Source organism: Protopterus annectens, chromosome 10.part0 (genome assembly GCF_019279795.1).
Source record: "Protopterus annectens isolate FY-2018-M chromosome 10.part0, PAN1.0, whole genome shotgun sequence".
Lineage (NCBI taxonomy): Eukaryota > Metazoa > Chordata > Ceratodontiformes > Protopteridae > Protopterus > Protopterus annectens.
In genome coordinates this window covers 794,131,274-794,153,384 of record NC_056744.1, presented here as the reverse complement: position 1 = coordinate 794,153,384, position 22,111 = coordinate 794,131,274, and the positions used below count along the sequence as shown (strand labels likewise).

The 22,111-nt window shown below is 43.7% G+C and overlaps 1 protein-coding gene across 4 annotated transcripts in view; it reads right to left on the bottom strand.

Annotated features, from left to right (window-relative positions):
* The window catches only part of AGL (amylo-alpha-1, 6-glucosidase, 4-alpha-glucanotransferase), a 1,248,201-nt gene that overhangs the window by 306,991 nt on the left and 919,099 nt on the right, over window positions 1–22,111 (bottom strand). For all 4 annotated transcript variants that reach the window (XM_044085615.1, XM_044085617.1, XM_044085614.1 and 1 more), the window contains exon 27: window positions 20,730–20,841. In XM_044085615.1, coding sequence (XP_043941550.1) covers window positions 20,730–20,841 — 112 coding nt within the window. The remainder of the gene's footprint in view (window positions 1–20,729; window positions 20,842–22,111) is intronic.

The following is a 22,111-nucleotide window of genomic DNA, read 5'->3' as shown; positions in this document are numbered from 1 at the left end:
ATACTATAAATATTTATATACATCTGTCATGAGAAAACATGAATATTTTTACAAACTGTTGAACAATGAACTTTTGAGAACTTGGGTTATATTTTTGCAATGCATGAACATGCTTTTTTCACAAAGGATATGATGTCTGAAACTGAAATTGTTAGTGACGGTCATTGCAGTCCTCCATGATTTACCACAGTAGCTAATAAACTACTAACTTTGCAAAGGACAGATCAAAATATGATGCATAAAATATGGACAACTGAGAGATATAGCGAACTGGACTGGTGGTGGATGTGTAAAATTAAAATATAATGAATCAATACAGTTTGGCTTTGCACACAATTACCAAATTACCTTTTTGGAGAAACAGGTTGGGAGCTGCACTTAATAAATAGTGACAACAATTAAAATGATAATATACTTGTTTACTTCAAAAATGTATATTAATTCACATTCTCTTACTAGCAGTGATTAAGTTCATAGTACCAAGTGTCCATGAATTGTCCCAGATTGATTTTTATTTCTGAATTTGTCCCTGATGAGAAGCAGTAATTGATCTGTAAGGAATGGCACAGAGGCAAAATTCTAGAGTATCCTCCTGCCATTGCTGTCAATACTGGTTATTATTGTTGCTATACAGAGCAAATAGAGACTCTGTTTGGCTGTTTTATTTGGGGAGGGGGCGCAGATATGATTTCTTGATGCATTAAGCTGCTTGTATCTATTACTTGATGAAGTCTACCAGATTGGACTTTCAATGAATGCTACACTTTTTTTTTTCTTGGAGAGGTAAAGGAAGAAAGAGAATCCATCAAAATCATCAAGGCTGTTTTATCTATTATTAGATGATTTTTATTTTTACTGACTGGACTTGGATTTTTTAATGAATGTTGTTTGTCTTTCGGCTTTTTCCCGGTAAGGGGTCGCCACAGTGGAACTCCGGTCCGCTAATGATTGGCAGTAGATTTTTATGAAACGCCGAGGTGCCAGCTCGATGCCCAACCTTCAACGAACGCACGCCCATTTACGCATGCATGTCTTTCGAATGCTACCCAACTGCAGGGAGGACATGCAGACTCCACACAGAAGGCACTCCCAAGCCAAGCCAAGAATCGAACGGGAGAACCGCTTGCTGTGAGGTAACAAAGCTACCGCCGTACCACCGCGGCATATGGATTTTTAAACAGGGAATAGAGTTATGGACTTTCAACGAATGCTATGCTGTTTTATGGGGGGCAAGATGCGTTCTTAATTCATCAAAGCCACTTTAACCCATTATTATTAGTTGAATGAATCAATGCTATTTCCTGAAGGATTTTCTGAGAATGGTTTGGTTGCAAGACCAATGTATTTTGCTTTGGTCTAATGAAAGTCAGTTATTTTCCATTTGCATTGGTTTCTTCCTGGATGTTTACTATAGAGTTTTCCCTCTGATGACTTGTTGAAGAGTACTTGTACGTATCAGGGTATATCATAGGCAGGTGAGGCACTGAATTCAGAATAAGAATGCCACAAATTTTCTTCATATGGAAGGACTTTCATGGAATTCCATGCATGCATAACAAGCTGATGGCATTCATTTATCTAAGTGTACAGTCCAGTTCCTAGATTCACACATGGTTCTGTTTTGTGTTAAAACACCTTGCGTACATTCACTGGCTGAAAATGTGAACTCTTGAACCTAAATTTAGTGTTGGCACAGCAAAGTAAGTAACCAAAACTAATGGCATGAAAAAAAATAAGTAGTATCATACTTAGAAGTGATAAAAGAACAAATAACCAGTTAACAGGCTGCAGCCTGGACTGAATAGGTTTCTTTAGCCTAGGTTTCCTATGACAGCCCTGGCTTAATAGTTTGCAAACACAATACAGTGGTGTGTGCCCTGAATTCTGCTGATACAGAGTAATTCCTATATTTTCCAGCATGCCTTCCATGTTGAAAGTAGGTGTCTACCTACTGGAACAACACTGCCTTCAATTCCTCATCTTGCACTCTCCCAAACTTCTTTAATATTTATTTGATTAAGTGGTCATCACACAATCACATACAAATATTAAACCCTAAAGGCGCTGTACATTGGAAAAAAATGAATCATGAACCAATAAAAAAAGCTACCTATGAGACTGTATGTTAAAAGTCATCAACAAATCATAAAAACAGAGGAATATCAAAAAATATCATGGGTTGGATGTGATTGTGTGATTAGCTTTTGTTTTTTAACCAGGTTATTGGATTGGGAGTTGTTTGAATTAGCTTACGGTCAATTTTTATTTGCATGTTTTCTTTTGATTGGTTCTTAAAATCAATCAGTTCTTAGATCAATTAAGAGTGTGTGCCAATCCCAAAGTTTTTTATTGGACATTTTTTGTTGCGTTCATGGTTCTGATGATGTCCTGTTGGACAAAAGTGCTTAACCATGTATGTTATTGGGGATTTATTAAACTTTCGTGGGTGGATTGTTACATGGTCATTTTGATATTTTATTACATTATACAATGACCAGCCATTAACGTTCAAAAATGAGCAGGCTGATTGGTCAGCCCAACCAGTGTGCCCATTGTAAATCAGGAATATACCAACAGTAAAGGTCCAGCTGCTAAAGTATCACTGAGCAGCCGGACTTTATCGGCAAATACAACTTCCGGTCACAACTCTCAACTGTACATGTTTTCACACAATGCTCTGATTTTTGCTTTAGATTTTTGTACGTTTCTCATAAAAGTGTTTTCTTTTGGCAAATCGTTGAATTTTAAAGTTAGAAAATAACGACAGACATTCGAGTTTCAGACTTCATATCCTTCAGGGAAATTAATGCTAATGCAAAGCCTGTTATTTTATTAATTCTCTTAATTTGCAACAGTAAAACTTAAAAAACTGTCCCTACTTTTGGACCTTCATCCCGCCATTATTTACGGCTTTATCCAGATTTCTTGCTTTAAGGGGATGAGACGTATGCTTCCAGACAGCAAACAACGTTGTAGATCCAGAAGGTGTTCATTAGCTACTAAGTCAGCCATGATGTTCTGCAATCAAGAAGAATCAGGTACATTACAAAAAAATTAAAAATGTACCAGATTATTCCTGTACACAGAACATCGTGACTGATGCAGTAGCTTTCAAACACCTTCCCCACCTACACTTTTTTCCAAACAACCAGTGAGTTGTGTAAGCGTGGTAACATAAGTCCCACACTCATGCACAGTACATCAAATAACCCTAAGACAAAAAATTAAAGTGGAAAAACACCACAACACCATCATACAACGACATAATTTAAGACAAGTACGTTTTTTTCCTTAAATAATGTTGTTGTATAATAGCAATAACCCACGGCTGGGTGTAGGTAATGCGGACTTACCCACGGTTAACATATTTAGTCACTCATGCTTAGCCCTAGTGACCAAACCACACCAACTGTGGGTAAAGCCAGCATTACTCACACCCAGCAGTGGGTTACTGCTATCATGGGGTTGTCCAATACCTTGGGATCCCTAGATGTCTTACTCTTCTCCATTTGAGAATGGAGCAGATAGTGGGACTACCATCTGACAAAATGGCAGACTTTGACAAGTATGCTGCATACCTCTTTTTGTTCAAGTGGGACTGAATGGTAACACATCTCATGTTTCACATGAAGGGTCTTCAGCCTGAACACTTAACAGGTGCTGCAAGTACTAATATGCTCCAACCTGTGACCACAAACATATATAATTTCCCTTTTTGCAAGTGCACTTGCGTCTCTAAGGCATCATGCCCAGCACCTTTAAATTAGGAGACTCTATGGACATGCTAGTAGAAAACACAGAACCCCAAGAAAGCAGACAATAGCAACTACAAGCACAGCAGTTGTGCTTCACAGTTAATAACTACTAACAACAACTTAGCAGTTGCAAGATACAGAATACAAAGGGATTTCCTAATGGGGAATTATCTGCTAGTTCTTCTAAGTCATGGCCAAGCCTGAACAACTGCTCTGACACTTCTCTCTTATAATGTACAAGGTTTAAAAAAATAAATAACTAAAGAGGGCTAGGCATGAACCATCTTTCATACCAGGAACATGGAGACAGAAGGAAAAGGTGATGTTAGCCTGGCTAGAGGTGAATGGTGCTCACATCTAAAAGTCTGCCTAGATGTAAGCCTTTGTGATGGCAGAGTTCCCTAGGGTTAGGATTCTAACAATGAGCTACACAATTGAACATGTCCCTGGTTCTGGCAATCTTATACCAGAGTTGCTGTGGATATTTCAAAGGTACAGGACCCGTTCACACATTTTATGGGTTAGTGAAAAAAGCAACTGGATAGACTGGTTTAGTTTTTGAAGAAAATATCATTGGCATAAAGTTAGAGTTAGTTCTAAAGCTAAACCTCTTTAAAGCATTCTGTGAGGCTCCGTGCACATGAAGGACTGAAGCATAGGCTTTTGGCCAAAGAGACTGCAGCCAAAAACTGTTTTACTAGGAAATGAGCTTAAATGATGCAGAAGCACGTGGGTCAAAGGAAACATCTGTACATTTCTGGAATACAAATATTTAAGTACAAGATGTGGGACAACAGAAGGGAAACAGTGCTGGGGCATGAGGCACAGGACAGGTGCATAATCAATACTGGCTGGGATTTTTGGATTCGGGGGACTTTCCACCCCTTCCTCTGTCTTGTCTTTCCTCTACTGCCATGCCATGCCTGTTACTTTTCAAACACCTTTTTATATTTATACAGCTCATCTTTACTTTGCTTCATGTAAGAAGGTCACAGTTTAGTCAGGTAATTCCTGCTATATTTGGGATGGAAGGGTGAAAAAAGTTGCTTCACATACCCAGTTGTCTTACTGTTCTTACCCAGGCATATAAAAATCTCTTGTGAGGGTAGCCAAAATGACAAATTCTTGCCCAATGACAGCTTTTTCACATACTCAGGCAGAGGATGCAGTCTGACCCAGGCGTGCCTCCGAGAGATGGTCTCATTCACTGCCATTCTGCAGCAGGTAAGCAATATATCATGTCTGCATTTAAGTGCATTTTTGTTCACTTTTAAAGCAGTTTGGCCAAGCTTACTAGCTTTAACACTCTCATCAGGGATGTCTACTATGATGACACCTATTTGTCTGAGGATTTCTCCTAGGTATTTTATAACTCATTAATACCTTTAAGCTGTGGAAAGTCAAATGTCTAGCAGCCTGCACACATCCTTCCATTCCACAGCATTTTCTGAAAAACTTAATTAAGAAGGATAAGCAAAAAGTGTAAATATCTTATATTAAAAAGGTGTAAATCACAATCTTACCAGCAAAAAGTCATATTTTCAGGTACAGTCAAAGCATGCTTACTTATATTTTTTTCTAAAGTTTCACAAACAACTTTTCTTAACTAGATCACTTATAGTCAGCCATATTGAGCTTTCACACAGCAGCAAGAAACTTGGAAGTGCTAGCTTATTGATATACTTACAGAAATATGAACAGTTATGCTTGTTTGTATACTTATTAGTACAAGTAACATTGAATGTCTCTCATGATGTACACTGTACAGTGCAAATATCAATGACCATTTTGTTCAACAATTAGCAATACTGCCAGTGTAGTGTATTACACATGGACAGTGACCACATATTTTCTCTCTCCAAACATAAAATTTCACACCAAACCCCTCAACAAGATGCATCTCTCTCATTTATGGAAACGCAAATGTTTATATGAAAATATGACTCAGAAAATTTAATAAAGATGTTTGGAGAAAAAAAAAGTGAAGAACAGTGAGTAACATGTCCAGTGTAGGACACCCTAGATTAACAACATTAGTGTTATGTTGTTACTTTACACCTTGACCTTTTTTATGCTTATTAGCTGGCAAGTCACTTAGTCAAGGAAGCTGACATCAAAAAGGATGCCACCAGGCACTATGGGTGTTAAAATAGAAGTTATGTTCTTACCATAACATTCCATGTTAGTTGTCTTCTTCTTGCCTTCTTTCTTGCTGGATGGGTTCGGAGCCGACCTCGGCTCCGACTCGGCCACTCTAAAAGCTCGAGAGTTGGTTCCACCGGCTCGAGGCTCCCCTTATATCCCACAATGCTAGGCGGTATTACCTCAGATCTCGTTTGTAAGCTAGGCCCAGCCAATAATAAATCCAGAACTACTGGAAAAGGGAAAAACCCACCTCTATAAAGGGACAGGAAGAAGGTGACCTGAAACCTGATGAAGGAATATATGCATAGTATAGCATATACATATATACAATAGAGGTGGTAGAAAGAGAGGTCACAATCAAACTCCTCTAGGTCTGTCCAGGCTAGGGGGAAGGAGGGTGGGATGCAAGAAAGAAGGCGAGAAGAAGACAACTAACATGGAACGTTATGGTAAGAACATAACTTCTATATGTTAAGTTGTCTATCTCGCCTTCATTCTTGCTGGATGGGACCGCGTCCCTAGCACCTTGTCCCGGGTGGCCTATCGGAACAGACTCTTGAGTACAGTGGAACCAAAATTAGCTCTATGTCTAGAAGCTAAATCCAACTTATAATGAGAAATGAAAGTGTGAGGAGTAGCCCATGTAGCTGCTGCACAAATGGTATCAATAGGCAGCCTGTCTTGGAAAGCTACAGAGGTAGCCAAAGCTCTAGTCGAATGAGCCTTAGGTTTGTTAGGCAACTTTTGGTGTCTAATTTCATACACAAAGGAAATCATGGATGTTAGCCATCTGGAGAGTGATACCTTTGAAACTGCAAGGCCCTTTCTGCCTTCTGCATGAGACAAACAACTGGTCAGTTTTTCTGATCTGTTTGGTCCTGTCCAAATAATACCTTAATTGACAATGAACATCTAGCCAATGCAATTTTTGTTCAGACCTGTTAGAAAAGTTAGGAAAAAACACAGGGAGGTCTATGTTTTGATTTAGATTTGCCGCAGAGGCTACTTTAGGTAAAAAGGATGGATTGGTCCGTAAGGATACCCTATCCTTATGAAACAACAGATACGGTGGTCGACTGCTGAGTGCATGAAGCTCTGAGACCCTTCTAGCTGAAGTAATGGCTATCAGAAAGAGAGTCTTCCAGGATAGCAATTTCATTGAACAGGAAGCTGCAGGTTCAAAAGGGGGAAGAATCAAAGATGTGAGAACTAAATTAAGGTCCCAAGAAGGAGGAGGAGTTCTTATAGGAGGCTTAAGAAGAAAAACTCCCTTCAAGAAAGCTTTGCAAAGCTTGTGAGACATGATGGCAGAATCTGAGATGCCCACATGAAAGTTAGATATAGCTGCCAATTGAACTTTAAGAGTAGAAGGAGATGAACCTGCATGGAAAAGTTCAGCTAGAAAATCAAGGACTGTTTGGATGGGAGCAGTGAAAGGATCTATTGTCCCTTCCTTGAGCCCAATAGGCGAAACGTTTCCACTTACTCAGATAAATCTTCCGAGTGGAAGATTTATGGGAAGCTATCAAAATATCTCGAACAGAGTGAGATATTTGAAGAAGCCTGGCTAAGGTTGGAACTGGAGGAACCAAGCAGTGAGGTTCAGAGAGGGGAGGGAGCGATGTAACTGACCCGACTGATGGATCAAAAGATCTGGAACTAGGTCCAGATGCCAAGGTTGCTCCAACAGAAATTTATGTAGAAAGGGGAACCAAACCTGTCGAGGCCAGTAAGGAGCAATGAGGATCAATGAGGCCTTCTGAGCGATAGCTTTCTGCATCATTTGAGAGATTAGTGGGAAGGGAGGGAATGCATACAGAAGTCCCCGGGGCCAAACTTGGACTAGAGCGTCTCTGCTGGGCTGGCCTGGTAACGGGAAGAGGGTGAAATAATCTTTGCACTTGCTGTTTTGGGGAGTAGCAAAAAGGTCGCAGCAAGGCTGACCCCACTTGAGAAAAATTTTCTCCAAGATAGAATCTTTCAGAGACCACTCGTGAGGCATGAGGATAGCTCTGCTCAACTTGTCCGCGATAAGATTGGACTTCCCGGGGATGTGCGTTGCTATCAGAAACCGCTGAGAAGAAATCGCCCATTGTCACAGTCTGAGTGCTTCTCGACATAGGGGGTAGGACCTGGTTCCGCCTTGTTTGTTGATATACCACACTAGACATGTTATCCGCCTGAATTGCTATCGTTCCCAAGGGAAGAGAGTCTTGAAGGGCTTGCAACGCTAAAAGCACTGCTCTCATCTCTAGAACATTTATATGCAAGTGGCGTTCGTCTGGTTGCCATATGCCCTGGACTGTTCTGCCCTGATAATGCCCCCCCCACCCGATCAGGGAGGCGTCCGATGTCAGAGTAGCAACTGGAGGAGGGACAAAGGGTCTTCCTAGGAAGAGCTGGGGGGAAGAAATCCACCAAAGAAGATGCTTCTTGCATGCTTGCATAATCACAATGGTGTGGGACATCGGAAGTTGTTGGTACGACCATTGTGTGAAGAGCATCCATTGAAGGATTCTCATGTGAAATCTGGCTAATAGAAGTAGAGGGATAGCAGCCGCCATAATCCCCAGTACTTTTAGAACTAATCTGACTTTGACTCTGTTGCTGTGGAAGAGAAGGGAGACCAGTTTGTGTATGTCTGCTATTCTTTGGTCTGTGAGTCTCGCAGACATGTTGACTGTGTCTAGATGCCTATGAAGGTAATAGCACGACAAGGCGACAAAACAGACTTTTCGCAATTTATTGAGATACCTAACTTTTGAAAAATGTGAAAGGTGTAGTCTCTGGCAAGTAGAAGAAGATGCTTGGTAGGAGCTGTGAGGAGCCAGTCGTCTAAGTATGGAAACACCTGGAATCCTTGACGTCTCAGGTGAGAAGCTACCACTGCCATGCATTTGGTAAACACCCGGGGGGCAGTGGTGAGTCCAAAGGGCAGGGCTCTGAATTGAAAGTGACTGGTTCCCAGCCTGAAGCGGAGGAATCTCCTGGAGCATCTGTTCATTTTTATATGATAGTACGCATCCAGGAGGTCTATAGAGCACATCCAGTTTTCCTTTCCCAATAGGGATAGGATGGATTGTAGCGTGACCATCCGAAATCTTGTTTTCTTGACAGACTTGTTCAAGATACTGAGATCCAAAATGGGTCTCCAGTCCCCTGTTTTCTTTGGAACCAAAAAGAACTTGGAGTAGATTCCGGATCCTTGCTGGTCTGCTGGCACTGGCTGAATGGCTCTTTTTGCAAGCAACTTTGATATTTCCAACGCTGCTTGATCCCTTTGAGTGGGTGGAACATCTGGAAGGGATTTTTTTGATTGATTTGGAATGCGAAAGAACGGAATGGAATAGCCTTCGGAAATGATGGACTGTACCCACTTGTCTTGAGTTAGGGATCGCCAGGCTTCTGGGTACAGTGACAATCTTCCCCCGACTGCTTCCGAAGGTGGACAGTCGGGCAACACCTCAGGGATGCTGGAAGGGCTTATCGGAAAAGGTTTCTCGATTGCCCTGGTTCTGCGGACCCCCCCTGCCTCTAGGGCGACGTCTACCATTATTGTTACCCCCTCTGCCTCTGGAGGGGAACCGACTCTGTGCATCAGGCAAAGTCCCTTGAGATTGTTTGCGGAACCACATTTTTCCACTTTTCTGGCCTTTGGGGTAAGGCCTAGAAGGAGTAGGAAAACGGACTCCAACGGCAGAAGGAGTTTTGCCATCCGTCTCTCACCTCGTCAAGGTTTCTTTCACTTGAGGACCAAAGAGGGATGATCCATCAAATGGGGAATTAGTGAAAGACGTATCCAGGCATGCCGGCGTAAGGCCACACCTGTCCCTGCGGCTCTGCTCGCTCCATCAGCCGCATATGAAAGGAGGCGCATGGAGGAGTTAGCTATAGAATTTAGGGTAGCCAGCTGAGCATTCATCTTGTCCTGAAAACCCACAGCTGTAGGATCCTTTAACATCTCACTCGCTTCCTTGATCAAGTCTCTTTGAAGACGAGTGAAATGACAGAGGTAGTTCAGCGAACGCATAGCAAAGGTCGCTGACGAAAACATCCGCTTCCTGTACCTGTCCATAGACCTAGATTCCTTGTTAGGAGGATGGACAGGCACCGAAGGATCAGCTAGCTCCTTCTTAGTGGTGGCAGCTACCACCATAGCATCCACAGAAACTCCCTTAGTCAGAAATTGCTTATCTGCTGGTGCTGTGATAAACTTTGAAGGTCTCCTGGGGGTGGGATCCACAGAGTCAGGAGCCGTCCAAGCCTTTGTAGCTACCACCTGCATGAGGGGGGCAAAGGGGGGGGACACCCAGGAGGTGGAAGGGCGAGAGCCAAACGCCTCAAGATACACAGATTCATCCTCTGAAGGGTTAAGGGCTGGCCAATTTCCCCTCTGTTTCAGGATCTCTAGAATGTCTGCAAAGGAGACATCTTCAGAAGGGGAATGGGGGGAACCCTCGGAATCCTCTAAATCCGTGTCAGAGGTGACAGACTCAGGCGAGTCTATGTGCTTCCTCTTGCACTTTCTCTTCCTAGGGGCTCCCTGCCAATTCAGGAGAGGCCTCGGAAGAGGATGAGATCCCCACAGGGGATTCTTGAGGAGCTGGCTCTCTGCGGTCTGGGATGAGGGAGTGAGCAGACATAACCTGAGGCACCGAAGAGGGAGGGACGGACGGAGCCGACTGTGGTGTTGAACCGGGTTCCAACACACTCCGCATGACCTCGAAGGCACCTCTGTCAGGCAGAGCCAAAGGTCCCCACTCCGAAAAGCTGAAAACCTCCCTCGGCACTGACAGCGATGGCTCCGAGGCCGATGTCGGAGCCGAACTCACCAGCGCTGAAGCGCCGAGAGGGAGAGCGGGGTCGGACAAGGGTCTGATGCCATTCACCTCCTCGGAGCCGACGAGGGAAGCTCGGCACCGAGATTCTTCTAAGGAAGAAATCGGAGCCGACGACGGGGCCGAAGACAAATGTATCAGCTCCGACGCTACCACAGTCTCGGTTCCGAAACGTCCCGGCTCCGAGCTCAAGGGAGTCGGAGGAGGAACATTTTGAGAGATAGGGTTAAGCATCGACTGATGAGTCGGGCTCTGAAGCATTTGGGCCAGTGCCTCGGACTTAAGAAGTCGACTCACTACCCTCTGAAGGTCATGGTCGGATAGCCTCGATGATCTAGAGGAGTGAGATCTATGGCTCCGTTCAGACAGCAAGGGAGATGCTGGAGCCGAATGAACGGAGCCAAGGGACGGTGACCTGGACCTCTTCCTAGATGTCGGTTCTGATGGTCTGATCGGAGCCGACTCAGATATTTCCAATACCTCGGCCCCAGCCGGAGCCGAGGGAACCACTGAAATAGAAGTTCGAGTCTCATCGGCTCCAGCCGGAGCCGATGTTGTAGTAGACTTCGATGTCTTAGGTGTCGACTCAGTAGCTGGAGTCGAAGATCTAGAAGCCTTAGAAGGTTTGCCCGAAGAAACAGTCGGGGGACCCTCAGGCTTTAGCAAGCCCTGTAAAATGAGCTTGTTCTTTCTTTCCTGCAGGACTCTAGGGCTGAAGCCATGGCATACAGCACAAGAGTCCTGCAGGTGTAAAGTCCCAGGCAGTACACACAAGAAGTGTGACCGGTCACAGACATTTTCTGACAGCACGAGTCACACTTCTTGAAGCCTGAGACCTTCGAATCCTTGGACATTTCAAGGAAAAAGTGCAACCAAACACAACACAAACACACCGATTACACTATACACTAAATAACAGTAACTTAAATTAAATAAAATTATTCTAGTTAAATAAAAGTCCCTACAGAAAAACACACACACTCCAAGGGAATGGGAAGGCCAGAAGGCCTAAGGGAAGAACTATAAGTTCTTCTGGTAAAAAAGGGATGAAGAACAAGGAGGAAGGGATACAAATCTTTTAAGATAAGGGGATACTGATTGGAAAACTAATTTAAAGGGTTTTAATAAACTTTTTAAAACTATTTCCTACACTAACCTGAAGCCGGTGAAGCAACACGTCTCGATAGCTGTAGCGGCAAACGAGATCTGAGGTAATACCGCCTAGCATTGTGGGATATAAGGGGAGCCTCGAGCCGGTGGAACCAACTCTCGAGCTTTTAGAGTGGCCGAGTCGGAGCCGAGGTCGGCTCCGAACCCATCCAGCAAGAATGAAGGCGAGATAGACAACTTAACATCAGAAGTTTAAAAAAGGAATTATAAGACTGGATGAATTAATACCTATTTAGTAATTTACTGTACAACAAGCAACTGTGGCCAAAGATATACAACTCCTTTCCAAAACAGTTCACATCCTCAATATCCCTGTCATTAAGGAGCACATGTAGGCCTAAATTCAGCTTAAATGTCCTGGTAACTTCAGGAACACTGCTGCCTGACTGCTCACAGTGTTCCTATATACCTGTTTAAAATTCTGCCAGACCATTTAGTACCGATATCACTTCCTTACAGAAGGTGGCTGAGAATCTGGGTTCAAGGACGCAGACAGTACAGCTGTGTTATCAAATTTCCATAAATGTAAATGTTCAAATGTGGTCAATGCTGCAATCATAATTCAGGGACCTCTGCTGCAGGCTGAGCCAAGTAACTGCCCAGAGTTTCAGAGCCAAGCCTCTTTCCTCCTTACGCTGAGGTTTTGTCAACTTCATTTCAGATACCTCCGTGTTCTGTTCTTCCTTGCTGCCTAATGATCACCATACCTTGAAGTAAAACAAAAGTGGATTGCCTAAATTACACCAGATTAGCACAAGAAACATCCTACTCCTCCTGAACAACGAGAAAACGCATGAGAGAACATATAGAAGGCAGAGTGAGCCAACATTGATCCAGCTGTAGGAGTGTCAAGAGGGAATGTACAAAGGGAAAAAGGACTGCAGCAGTAACTACAAACATCCAAAATTATCACAGAGAGACAGCAGACCTGTATGGTGTTGTTCATGTAAGTCACTGCTGCAGTTAAAGTACAGCTGTGTTACTGGGGACACAGCAAGAGACATGGTGTTTTTCCTGTAGGCAAAAAAGGCAGTGGATACGATAATCATCTTGCAAAATTTGCTTTTCAAATGCACATTTACTTGAACACTCTTTCCAAGAATGTAGAGAACCTCACACAAATTTGAAAATCCAGTTTTCAAAACGAAAGACCACAGTCCATTTCAGCAACAGTCACAAAAGGCAATACCATCAATAGTACTAATAGCTTAGAGCTAATTAAAATTCCCAAACTAGGGGGTTTATTGTCAGTGGCAGCTGGTGACTTCAAAGCAGTTGGGGGGCTGCAAGAAGAACTGAATGGGTGGGGCTGTATTAGATATGTGAATGACCACTGCCTGTGATCACGCAACAGCTGGATTCATTTACTGCCATGAACAGACTGGGTCAATAGCCACTGATTTCAGCCACTTTTTATTGACTGTATACACATGAGAGGTATGAGTGCAATCAACAAGGCCATCCTTAGATGAAATGGAGGCCTAGACTCTGCTTCTCTCCAATACTCCTCACCAGTTATTTCCTCAACCTGGCCCTACACCATCCATAAAGTTTACTTTTTTCTTTTCTTTTTTTTTCTCATTTTGTCTTACCCTTTAGCTTCCCCCATCCTTTTAACACACCGTAACTGGTCAAGATTTACTGTAATAAGTATAGAAGAAGTAAATGAATGGAGTCAGGGGCTTTGAGGGTTACCCTGCCTCTAGAATTCCTAGGGTTATAGATGCTCTGAAGTGCAACTTGGACTTTTTTTATTCAAATACACATGATCTTTTGATACAATAATGCCTTGAACAAATAATCATGAGTAAGGAAAGAAATTCACTTCATTATTTTTCCTTCACACTAAATCAGATGTCTAATGCAAAATGTGAGGGAAGAATAAGCTGCGAATAAAGCTTAATGTTCAAAGCTAACAAAACAGTAATTCCTCAATAAACAGAATACAAATGCTTATTTCTTCCACCCATCAGTGTTTTTTATATTTTTCTACCCCCTTTGTCAAACATCCATCTACAAGCTGTTTTTTTATTCAGTCATTTCTAGTTTTCTTCAGTGGAATCCTACCTTTCTTCCTCTTCATGCTTCTTCTATATTAAAAATTGTACAGAGACTGATGCAACATTCTGTTAGACTAAATGTGTACATAATTAATTACTGTAAGACTATAATATATAATATTTAGTTGCCATCTCCTAGTTTACATTATGTTATGGTATGTTTAATATACTGTACTACAATTGTAATTATGGGGATCATCTCCTCAGGCCTGTGGTGAAAATGGGCTTAGGCTCAGACAAACATACATACACATACGCACAGACATAAATATAATATATAAATCTATACATACAAATAGACATTATTGCATCTACAAAACATTCTGCAAGAAACTCAAGGTAGGGTGGAGTGCTGCTGGTGAAATACCACACATCACAATTCAATGCAGAACTACAGTTTCTTTGACCCATCATATTAAGGCTGCAAGTTTTGAAGTTCCATTTGTTGGGCTCCCTTCACAAACCTCTGCCAGAAAAGCAGAAGTAGAAGCAGTGTTTCCTTCACACATACCAGAGAGAAAACAAGTACACAAAAGAACAGTTGTGTAAAATCTTACTATAACCATAGATGCCCTTCTTTTCCATGTTGCAGTATTCCAACTGTTGGGGTTTCCCTCTCTTGCTACCCAGACATCCGGCCACTATACAAAAGCTTGTAGTCACTGCTACACACGTAGGATGCCTGAAGTTGCCCTAAGCAGCGTGGGCCATAAAAGTGATGCCAGCACATACCTTTCCTCAGAACTGAACGTCCCAGTCAGACCCCAGTCTCAGGAAGCTGTACAGGCTCTATGCCACCCAAGAAAGAACAGTTCAGATGGAGAGAAGGGGGAAGGTGGGAGGGAATGAATAATGCAACATGGAAGAGAAGGACATCTATGGTTAGGGTAAGATTTTACACAGCTATTCTGATTTTACACAACTATTCTACATCCTTCTATTATAAGCCGCGGTGGTGCAGCGGTAGCATTGTCACCTCAAAGCAAGAGGTTCTCCCGTTCGATTCTCGACTGGAGCACCTTCTGTGTGGAGTCTACATGTCCTCCCCGCGGTCGAGTGGCGTTCAAAAGACATGGTGAATGGGCATGCCTTCGTTGAAGGTTGGGAATCGGGCTGGCACCTCGGCACCATAAAAATCTACTGCCAATCATTAGCAGACCGGAGTTCCGCTGTGGTGACCCCTAACCACAAAAAGCCGAAAGAAGAAGATTCTACATCCTTCTATTCTCATGTTGCTGTATTCCAAATGTTGGGTGAGTGTCATAGCTCACCGGGAAGAGGAGGGAGGTGGAATGGAGCTACGCTCCGCAAAGCCATGCAGGACTGCTCTTGCAAACCCTGCTCTGGGTCTGAAGACATGATCCAACCTGTAATGTTTAGTGAAGGTGTGGACAGATAACCAGGTAGCTGCCTCAAGGATGGCAGCAGTGTCCAATCTTTTGAAAAAGGCTCCAGATGAAGCCATGGCTCTGGTGGAGTGGGCCTTAATTCTGGATTTGGGCTGTTTCCTATGGAATGTGTAGCAAAAGGATATAGCTTTGGGATCCAGACCGATATGGTCTGCTTCATCACAGCCTTTCCCAGGGCTCTAAGATAGGAGGAGACAAAAAGCTGGTCTGATTTAATAAAAGCCTTAGTCTAGTCCAGGCAAAATCTAAGTTGACTGTGAACATCAAGGGAATGTAAAGCCTCTCTCACTGTCATTTTGGGAATTAGGAAAAAAGGTGGGTAGGGGAAATACCCTGATTTAGGGACAACTCAATGACCACCTTGGGCATAAAGGAGGGGATGGTCTCAGGGTCACTCTATCCTTGTGGAAGACAGGGAAGGGAGGTGCTGCCATGGGGGCCTGGAGTACTGACACTCTCCTGGCTGATGTGAGGGCCACCAGGAGTACAGTTTTCCAGGTACAATGTTTTAGAGAGGCCTAGGTGGCTGGCTCAAAAGGGGCAACAGTGAGTTGCTTTAGGACATAATTCAAATCTCAGGGAGGAGGGATACACCTAGAGGGTCTGAGGTGCAGTACTCCCTTAAGGAATAGCTTAGAAGGGAGATGGGAGGCTAGAGGAGGATCAAGAGGCAGGCATGCTGAAACAGCAGGATGGTGTAGCTTAACCGAAGTATATGCCAACCCTGCTTGCAGTAGTTCACACAGGCAGGACAGCACTAGCAGGACCTCTGTTTTTAATGGGTCTAACTGTCTTAGTTGACACCACATGGAGAACCTCTTCCATTTAGACAAATAAGATCTTGTAGTATTAGGAGTCCTGGCCTCCTGCAGGACTGCAAGCACGTCCTCAGTGTAAAGGTGTCTTGATGGGATCAGAATTTCAACACCCACAGTGTTAGATTCAGAGATTCCAAGTGGGGATGGATCAGGGATCCTTTATCCTGTGTGAGAAGGTCAACTTTGTGAGGCAACTTGTGGTGATTGCTCCTGGCTAACTGCAGAAGGAGGGGGAACCAATGCTGTCTTGGTCAAAAGGGAATCACCAGCAAGACTCTTGGCCTCTCCTACTGGATCTTTAGCAGGACTTTTTGAATTAGTGGGAAGGGGGAAAATTAGTACAGAAACAACTCCTTCCATGAGATGGAGAAGGCATCCGTTGCCCTAAGCACATCCCTGTGAAGCATCCATTCGTGGGATTGTGACATGGACCTGCTCAAGGTTTCTGCCTGAGTGTTCTGAGCAGACGGAATATAGACTGCCCGCAGAGTTATTCCATGTTGGGCTGCCAGATCCCATGCCTGGAGAGCAAGTCTGCAAAGCAAATAGGATTTGGTTCCTCCCTGTTTGCTCGCATACCAAAGAACTGTAGTATTGTCTGTGAACAATTTCAGGGGCCCTTGTTTTAGGGCATGATGAAAGGCTGTCAGGGCAAATATGACAGCTCTCATTTCCCTGATGTTGTGAAGGTGTGGGACCAGGTGCCCTGAACTTTCAGGCTGCCCAGAGTAGCCCCCAGCCTAGATCTGAGGCATTTGTGTACATTTCCTGGACAGGGGCAAGGGGCTGCAGAGGAAGTTCTGGGTTGAGCCTGACCTGGCTTAACCATCACAAAATCGCCTTCAGTAGACAAGGGGATGACGAAGTCCAAGGGATGTGAGTGTTGGGTCACTAGGAACTTTAGGTACCACTGCAATTTCCTCATGTACAGCCTTGCCAGCAGAAGCAAGGGAATACCGGAGTCCATGTAACCCAGTAGCCTGAGGTACTGTCTCTGGCTGTCAAAGCAGTGGCTTTGAAGACAGTAGCAAGACATTGAGTCAGGGTCTCCACTTTCTGGGATGGGAAGAATGCCCTCATAACATCGGTCCTTATTTTGCAGCCCAGGAAAACCTGGTCCTGGGAGGGATTCAGGTTAGATTTGGGAAAGTTTATGTTGAATCCCAGAACCTGTAGTAGGGACAGGATTTGAAAATGTTGACTGTGCAGGGTTTTGGGACATTCTGCTGAATCAGGAGGTCATCCAGGTATGGAAAAATCAGGATCCCTTGGACTCTGCAGAAGGCCACTACAAGAGCCATGCATTTGCTGAAGACCCTTCCAGCAGTAGAGAGTCCAAAGGGCAAAGCTGAGAACTGAAAGTGTGAGGAACCAACAGCAAAACGCAGGATTTTCCTGTAGCTGGGCCTGATGGGTATGTGGAGGTAGGCATCCTTTATGTCCAAGGTGGCTAGAAACCTGAGTTATCATACAGGGAAAAGGGAGTGAACAGTCAACATGCAAAAGGAGGGGACCCTTTAAGAATAAGTTTAGGTGGGAGAGATCCAGGACAGGCCTCCAAGGTCCGTCCTTCCTGGGCCCCAGAAAGTCTTGAATAGAACCCCTTCCCTTGTTCCCCTAGAGGAGCTGGTTTGTATGGTTCCTTGAGACAGGAGGCTGTTTATGACTGGTTAGAAAAGATGTACTTGGTCTCTCGGTGGCTGGGGAATGACCCATGACATAAATTAGCCCTCTTCTATAACAGCTAAAACCCACTTTTGTCTGATGTGATTAATTGCCAATGGGACAGACAATGAGACAGCCTTAGGGACAGGGGAATGAAGCTGGGGGGGAGGCAGTGAAGGCAGGTAGTCACAGTTTTCTGGGCAAGAGTTTGAGCAGACTTAGAGGGAGTCTGCTGTTTCCTTGCACCTTTTCTGCCTCTAGCAGGGGGAGCTGAAGCAGAATGTGTTTCTTTATGAACCGAGTCTTTGATGGGTAGTTCCTGTGAAATTTAGGAATGGGCGAGATAGAAATGTTTGAGGTCTTGCAGCTCCTTTCCTTTCTGCTGAAGGACCCTGAAGAGCTCATCAGCCTTTGAACCAAAAAAGGCTGTGTTATGCAAGGGTGTATCCATCAACTTTGCCCTAATATCACTGGGTAAGGGCTGAAGCCTTAACCAGGAATAAGTCTTAGAAATGAGGCAGACGCAGCTGACCTAGCAGAGACGTCTGCAGCATCATAGCTGCTATGTATAGAATGCCTGGTGACTTGAGAAGAGAGATTAATGAGATTGGAAATTTGTGTTTTGGAAGTAAAATTTGTGAGGTCAGCCAAGATTTTGGTGACCTGGGACAGAAGAGCCAAAGCATATTTGGACATCTGTGTTTGATAACTCACAGCCATGAATGCCAGGGTAGAGGAAATGTAAACATTCTTAAAAGGCGTTCTAGGGCCTTATTGTCCTCGTCAGTGGGGAGGTCCGAGGTCGAAGGCAATCATTTGGATGGCTTATCTGAGGAGACAGAGACAGTGGCAGAGCCAGCTACTGGGCATTTAACCAAAACTTTAGCTCCTTCAAGGATCTTGTAGAACCTGTCAGGTCTCCTGGAAGCAGGTGGTTGGGAATCAGGGTTAAGTGAGGCAGCACTGAAGGCATACAAGAATGCTGGTAATACAGGAGGAATTGCAGAAAGAGCAGGGGTCTCCATCTGCAGGAGCTCATAGTATCTTTTTTGTACCTCAATCATCTTAGAGGAATTTCAGTTAAAAAAATTCCCTCATTTTAGTAATGGTCTCCCCAAAGGTGAGGTCCTCAGCTGGGGAGTCGGCCTCAACAGATTCATCCTCTAGGGAAGCATAACCAAGAGGAGAGGACATCTGGGAGGTACAAAAGAGGAAGAGGAGTCTGAGGAATCTTTAGCTTCAAGTGGAAAGACATCCTCAACCTGAGGCCTGGGATTAATAGGAGGAGGCTTAGCCTGTGGGGATCTAGGCATGGTAGGCCTTAAAGCCATAAAAGCATTAAAAAGGCTCTGAGAAAAAGCCTGCCAATCTGGGTGGCTTTCAAGAAATGGGGAAAGATGTTTGGAATTGACTTTCATTTTTAAAGAAGTGCTACAAGGCGTAGGGCCTGAGGAAGGCCTAGAGTCTGGATAAGGCCTAGATTCCATAGACAGAGCCAGAGGGAAACCCTGCCAAGGCAGCCATCGGAACCTGTGGTTCCCCCTCAACATCGCAAAGTGACGTCTGCGAACCTCCACAGACGTGCCTTCTGCCTGAGGTTCTATACCCGCTATACCTGTATTGTCAGATTCCGAGCATTCCTCCAGGTGAACTTCAGCCACAGGAGAGACGTCGGACGGAGGAAGGGCAGCAGTAACAACTTTGGGCCTGGAAACCCTGGCTTTCTTTTTAGATGTTTCCATTGGCTGACTGGACAATCCTTCCATTCCTAGGGCTAAGAGCTTTAGATGCTGATTTTCTAGCTATATACTTAACGTGTGCAGCTGACTATGTAGGGTTTTGGGCACAAAGGCCTGACAGATTGCGCAAGAGAGACGGTCCTGAGAAGCCCCTAGACAGAAAAGGCAAAGTTCGTGGGTGTCCTTATGGAGGATCTGATGACCGCACTTGCACTTTCCCTTCCTGGATGACATGTAACCCTATTAGGCATGCAGGGATAAAAGGAAACAAAAAAATGTCCCCAACGGGATACTTATCTTTAGCGAAGATCTGAAGTGAAGAAGACAGGAATGCTGACATTCGACTGGTGGCAGAGAAGTTCTGAGGAAAGGAACGTTCAGACGTCACTGTTATGGCCCATGCTCCCTAGGCCAAAGTAAGACATCCTACGTACCCCAGCAGTGACTACAAGCTTTTGTACACTGGCCGGACGCTTGGGCAGCAAGAGAGGGTAACCCCAACAGTTGGAATATTGCAACATGAGAATAGAAGGACATCTTACTAAGCACAAAACAGTATACAAAGTAAACCTGAGTTTCTGTAAGATCTTCCTGAACTATGACAGATGAGAAAGTGCATGCACAAAGTATTTTAGATTTTGGATACCTACTTCTTGGCTCCTGCAATGAGGGCCTGAAAGGGAAAGACCAGGTACCATGAGTGAAGGCCTTTACCTCAGGAGTTGCTTAGGAATACATTCGGGTCTCCTCAGTGATGCTGGCACAAAAAAAATTCTTGTTATTAAGCCCAAAGGTAGTGGCAAGCAATGACTGACCTCCAGCTTGGTACACTCCTGCCAATATGGTCCAAGCAAGTATTGGTACTGGCTAACTTGTGCTGGAGCTCAGAAGTCCCAAGTAACTTATTCATAAGTAAAACAAAAAAAAAATAAAGGATACAGGACACATACCTAATAATCAAAATCCTTCATCTCGCTCTAATGAATACTACTCATTCCTAATCACAGCACTAGTTCCTCCAGCAGGACTACTAGTGCTGCTAGAGAAACAGAGAAATACATCAACACATCTAAAAAACAAAGTACTTTTTAAATCTTTTTTACATCCAGTTAATAATGTAAGTCAGCTACCTTCATCCCGCATGTTCATGTCTATTTGAAATCCAGCATTCCTTTCTCGGAACTGGATTCCTTCCACATGGCGTTGCATGGCCTCCTGAATTACATCATGTAGGGGTTGATCCTAAATTAGGAAAAATAAATGACAATTAGTCAGAATACAAACAGGTCCCCCACCAAAAACAGAGCAAGCAAACAAACCATACCAGCAATCTTCTCAGTAAGAGAAGTTCTGCAATTCCTGTCTCCATACGGCAATCATCATCACCACCTCCAATGTGCATTACATGTTTTTTGTAACACTATACTTACATCTAATAAATGCCACCTTCGGCTGTAATACGTAAACATTTGCACATGTATACCATACAGACGTGCTCACACACACTCATTCACACACAAAATTAATTTAATACTTATGGATTTAATTTTAATTTTACAGTACAAAAAAATAGAGATATAGTTAACCATAATGTTTGTTCCTTGCCAACTGCTTAAACTCTATGCTCTCCTTTTAGCAGTGCCCAGTTGCCTAGTCACCACCATCACATTCTATCACCCCAAAACATGAATTTACTAAAAACTACACACATTCATCTCTGTAATACATCCGGATAGCATAAAGTAAAACAAAGTTAAAAGTTATGTACTTATAACTAGGCATCTGTGTTTTCCATTTTCATTCTTCCTCAATGTATTGGTCCAAATCCAACTTGACCACATATTTCAGACTCTGGATCAAGTTCTCAAGCTCCTCCCTCTACCCATAATGCCCTATTCCATCCTCATTGCCTCAGACTGAGTTTGCTGCCCTACATCTCTACAGTTAAACAGAGACAGGTACAGCTCGATAGAAAAGGCAAGGCTCAAACCTGGAGCTGGAGATTCCAAATACAGACCAATAGGCCTCTCCAGAAAAAGGAGAGAGGATGGATGGGGGGGAAGTTGAGGAAGTATGAAAATGGACAGCACAGCTCCTGAATTATGGTAAGTATGTAACTTTTAAATCTGATTTTCTTTCCATTCATTCCCCAACATATGGGACAGAGTACCCAGGTACTGTGATGTTGGGTAGCCCTCATGGAAGGATATTCTGCAGTACCGCCAAACCAAAAGTGGTTCTGTTTCTACAAATGATGTCCAGTTTGCAACAAGGAACAAAAATATATGCACGGGATCTTGTAGCTACAGAAAAATATCATCAATAGATGTTTTTGAACAAAAATCAAATGATGTAGCTATGGATCTGGTTGAACATGCTTTGGGAGGTTTTACGTAATGTCATGCATTTCTGAGAATAAAAAAAGACTTTCAGCTTTTCTTGGTTAGGGGTTGCCACAGCAGGTCACTGGTCCGCTATTGAATAGCAGTGGATTTTTATGGTGTCTAGTTGC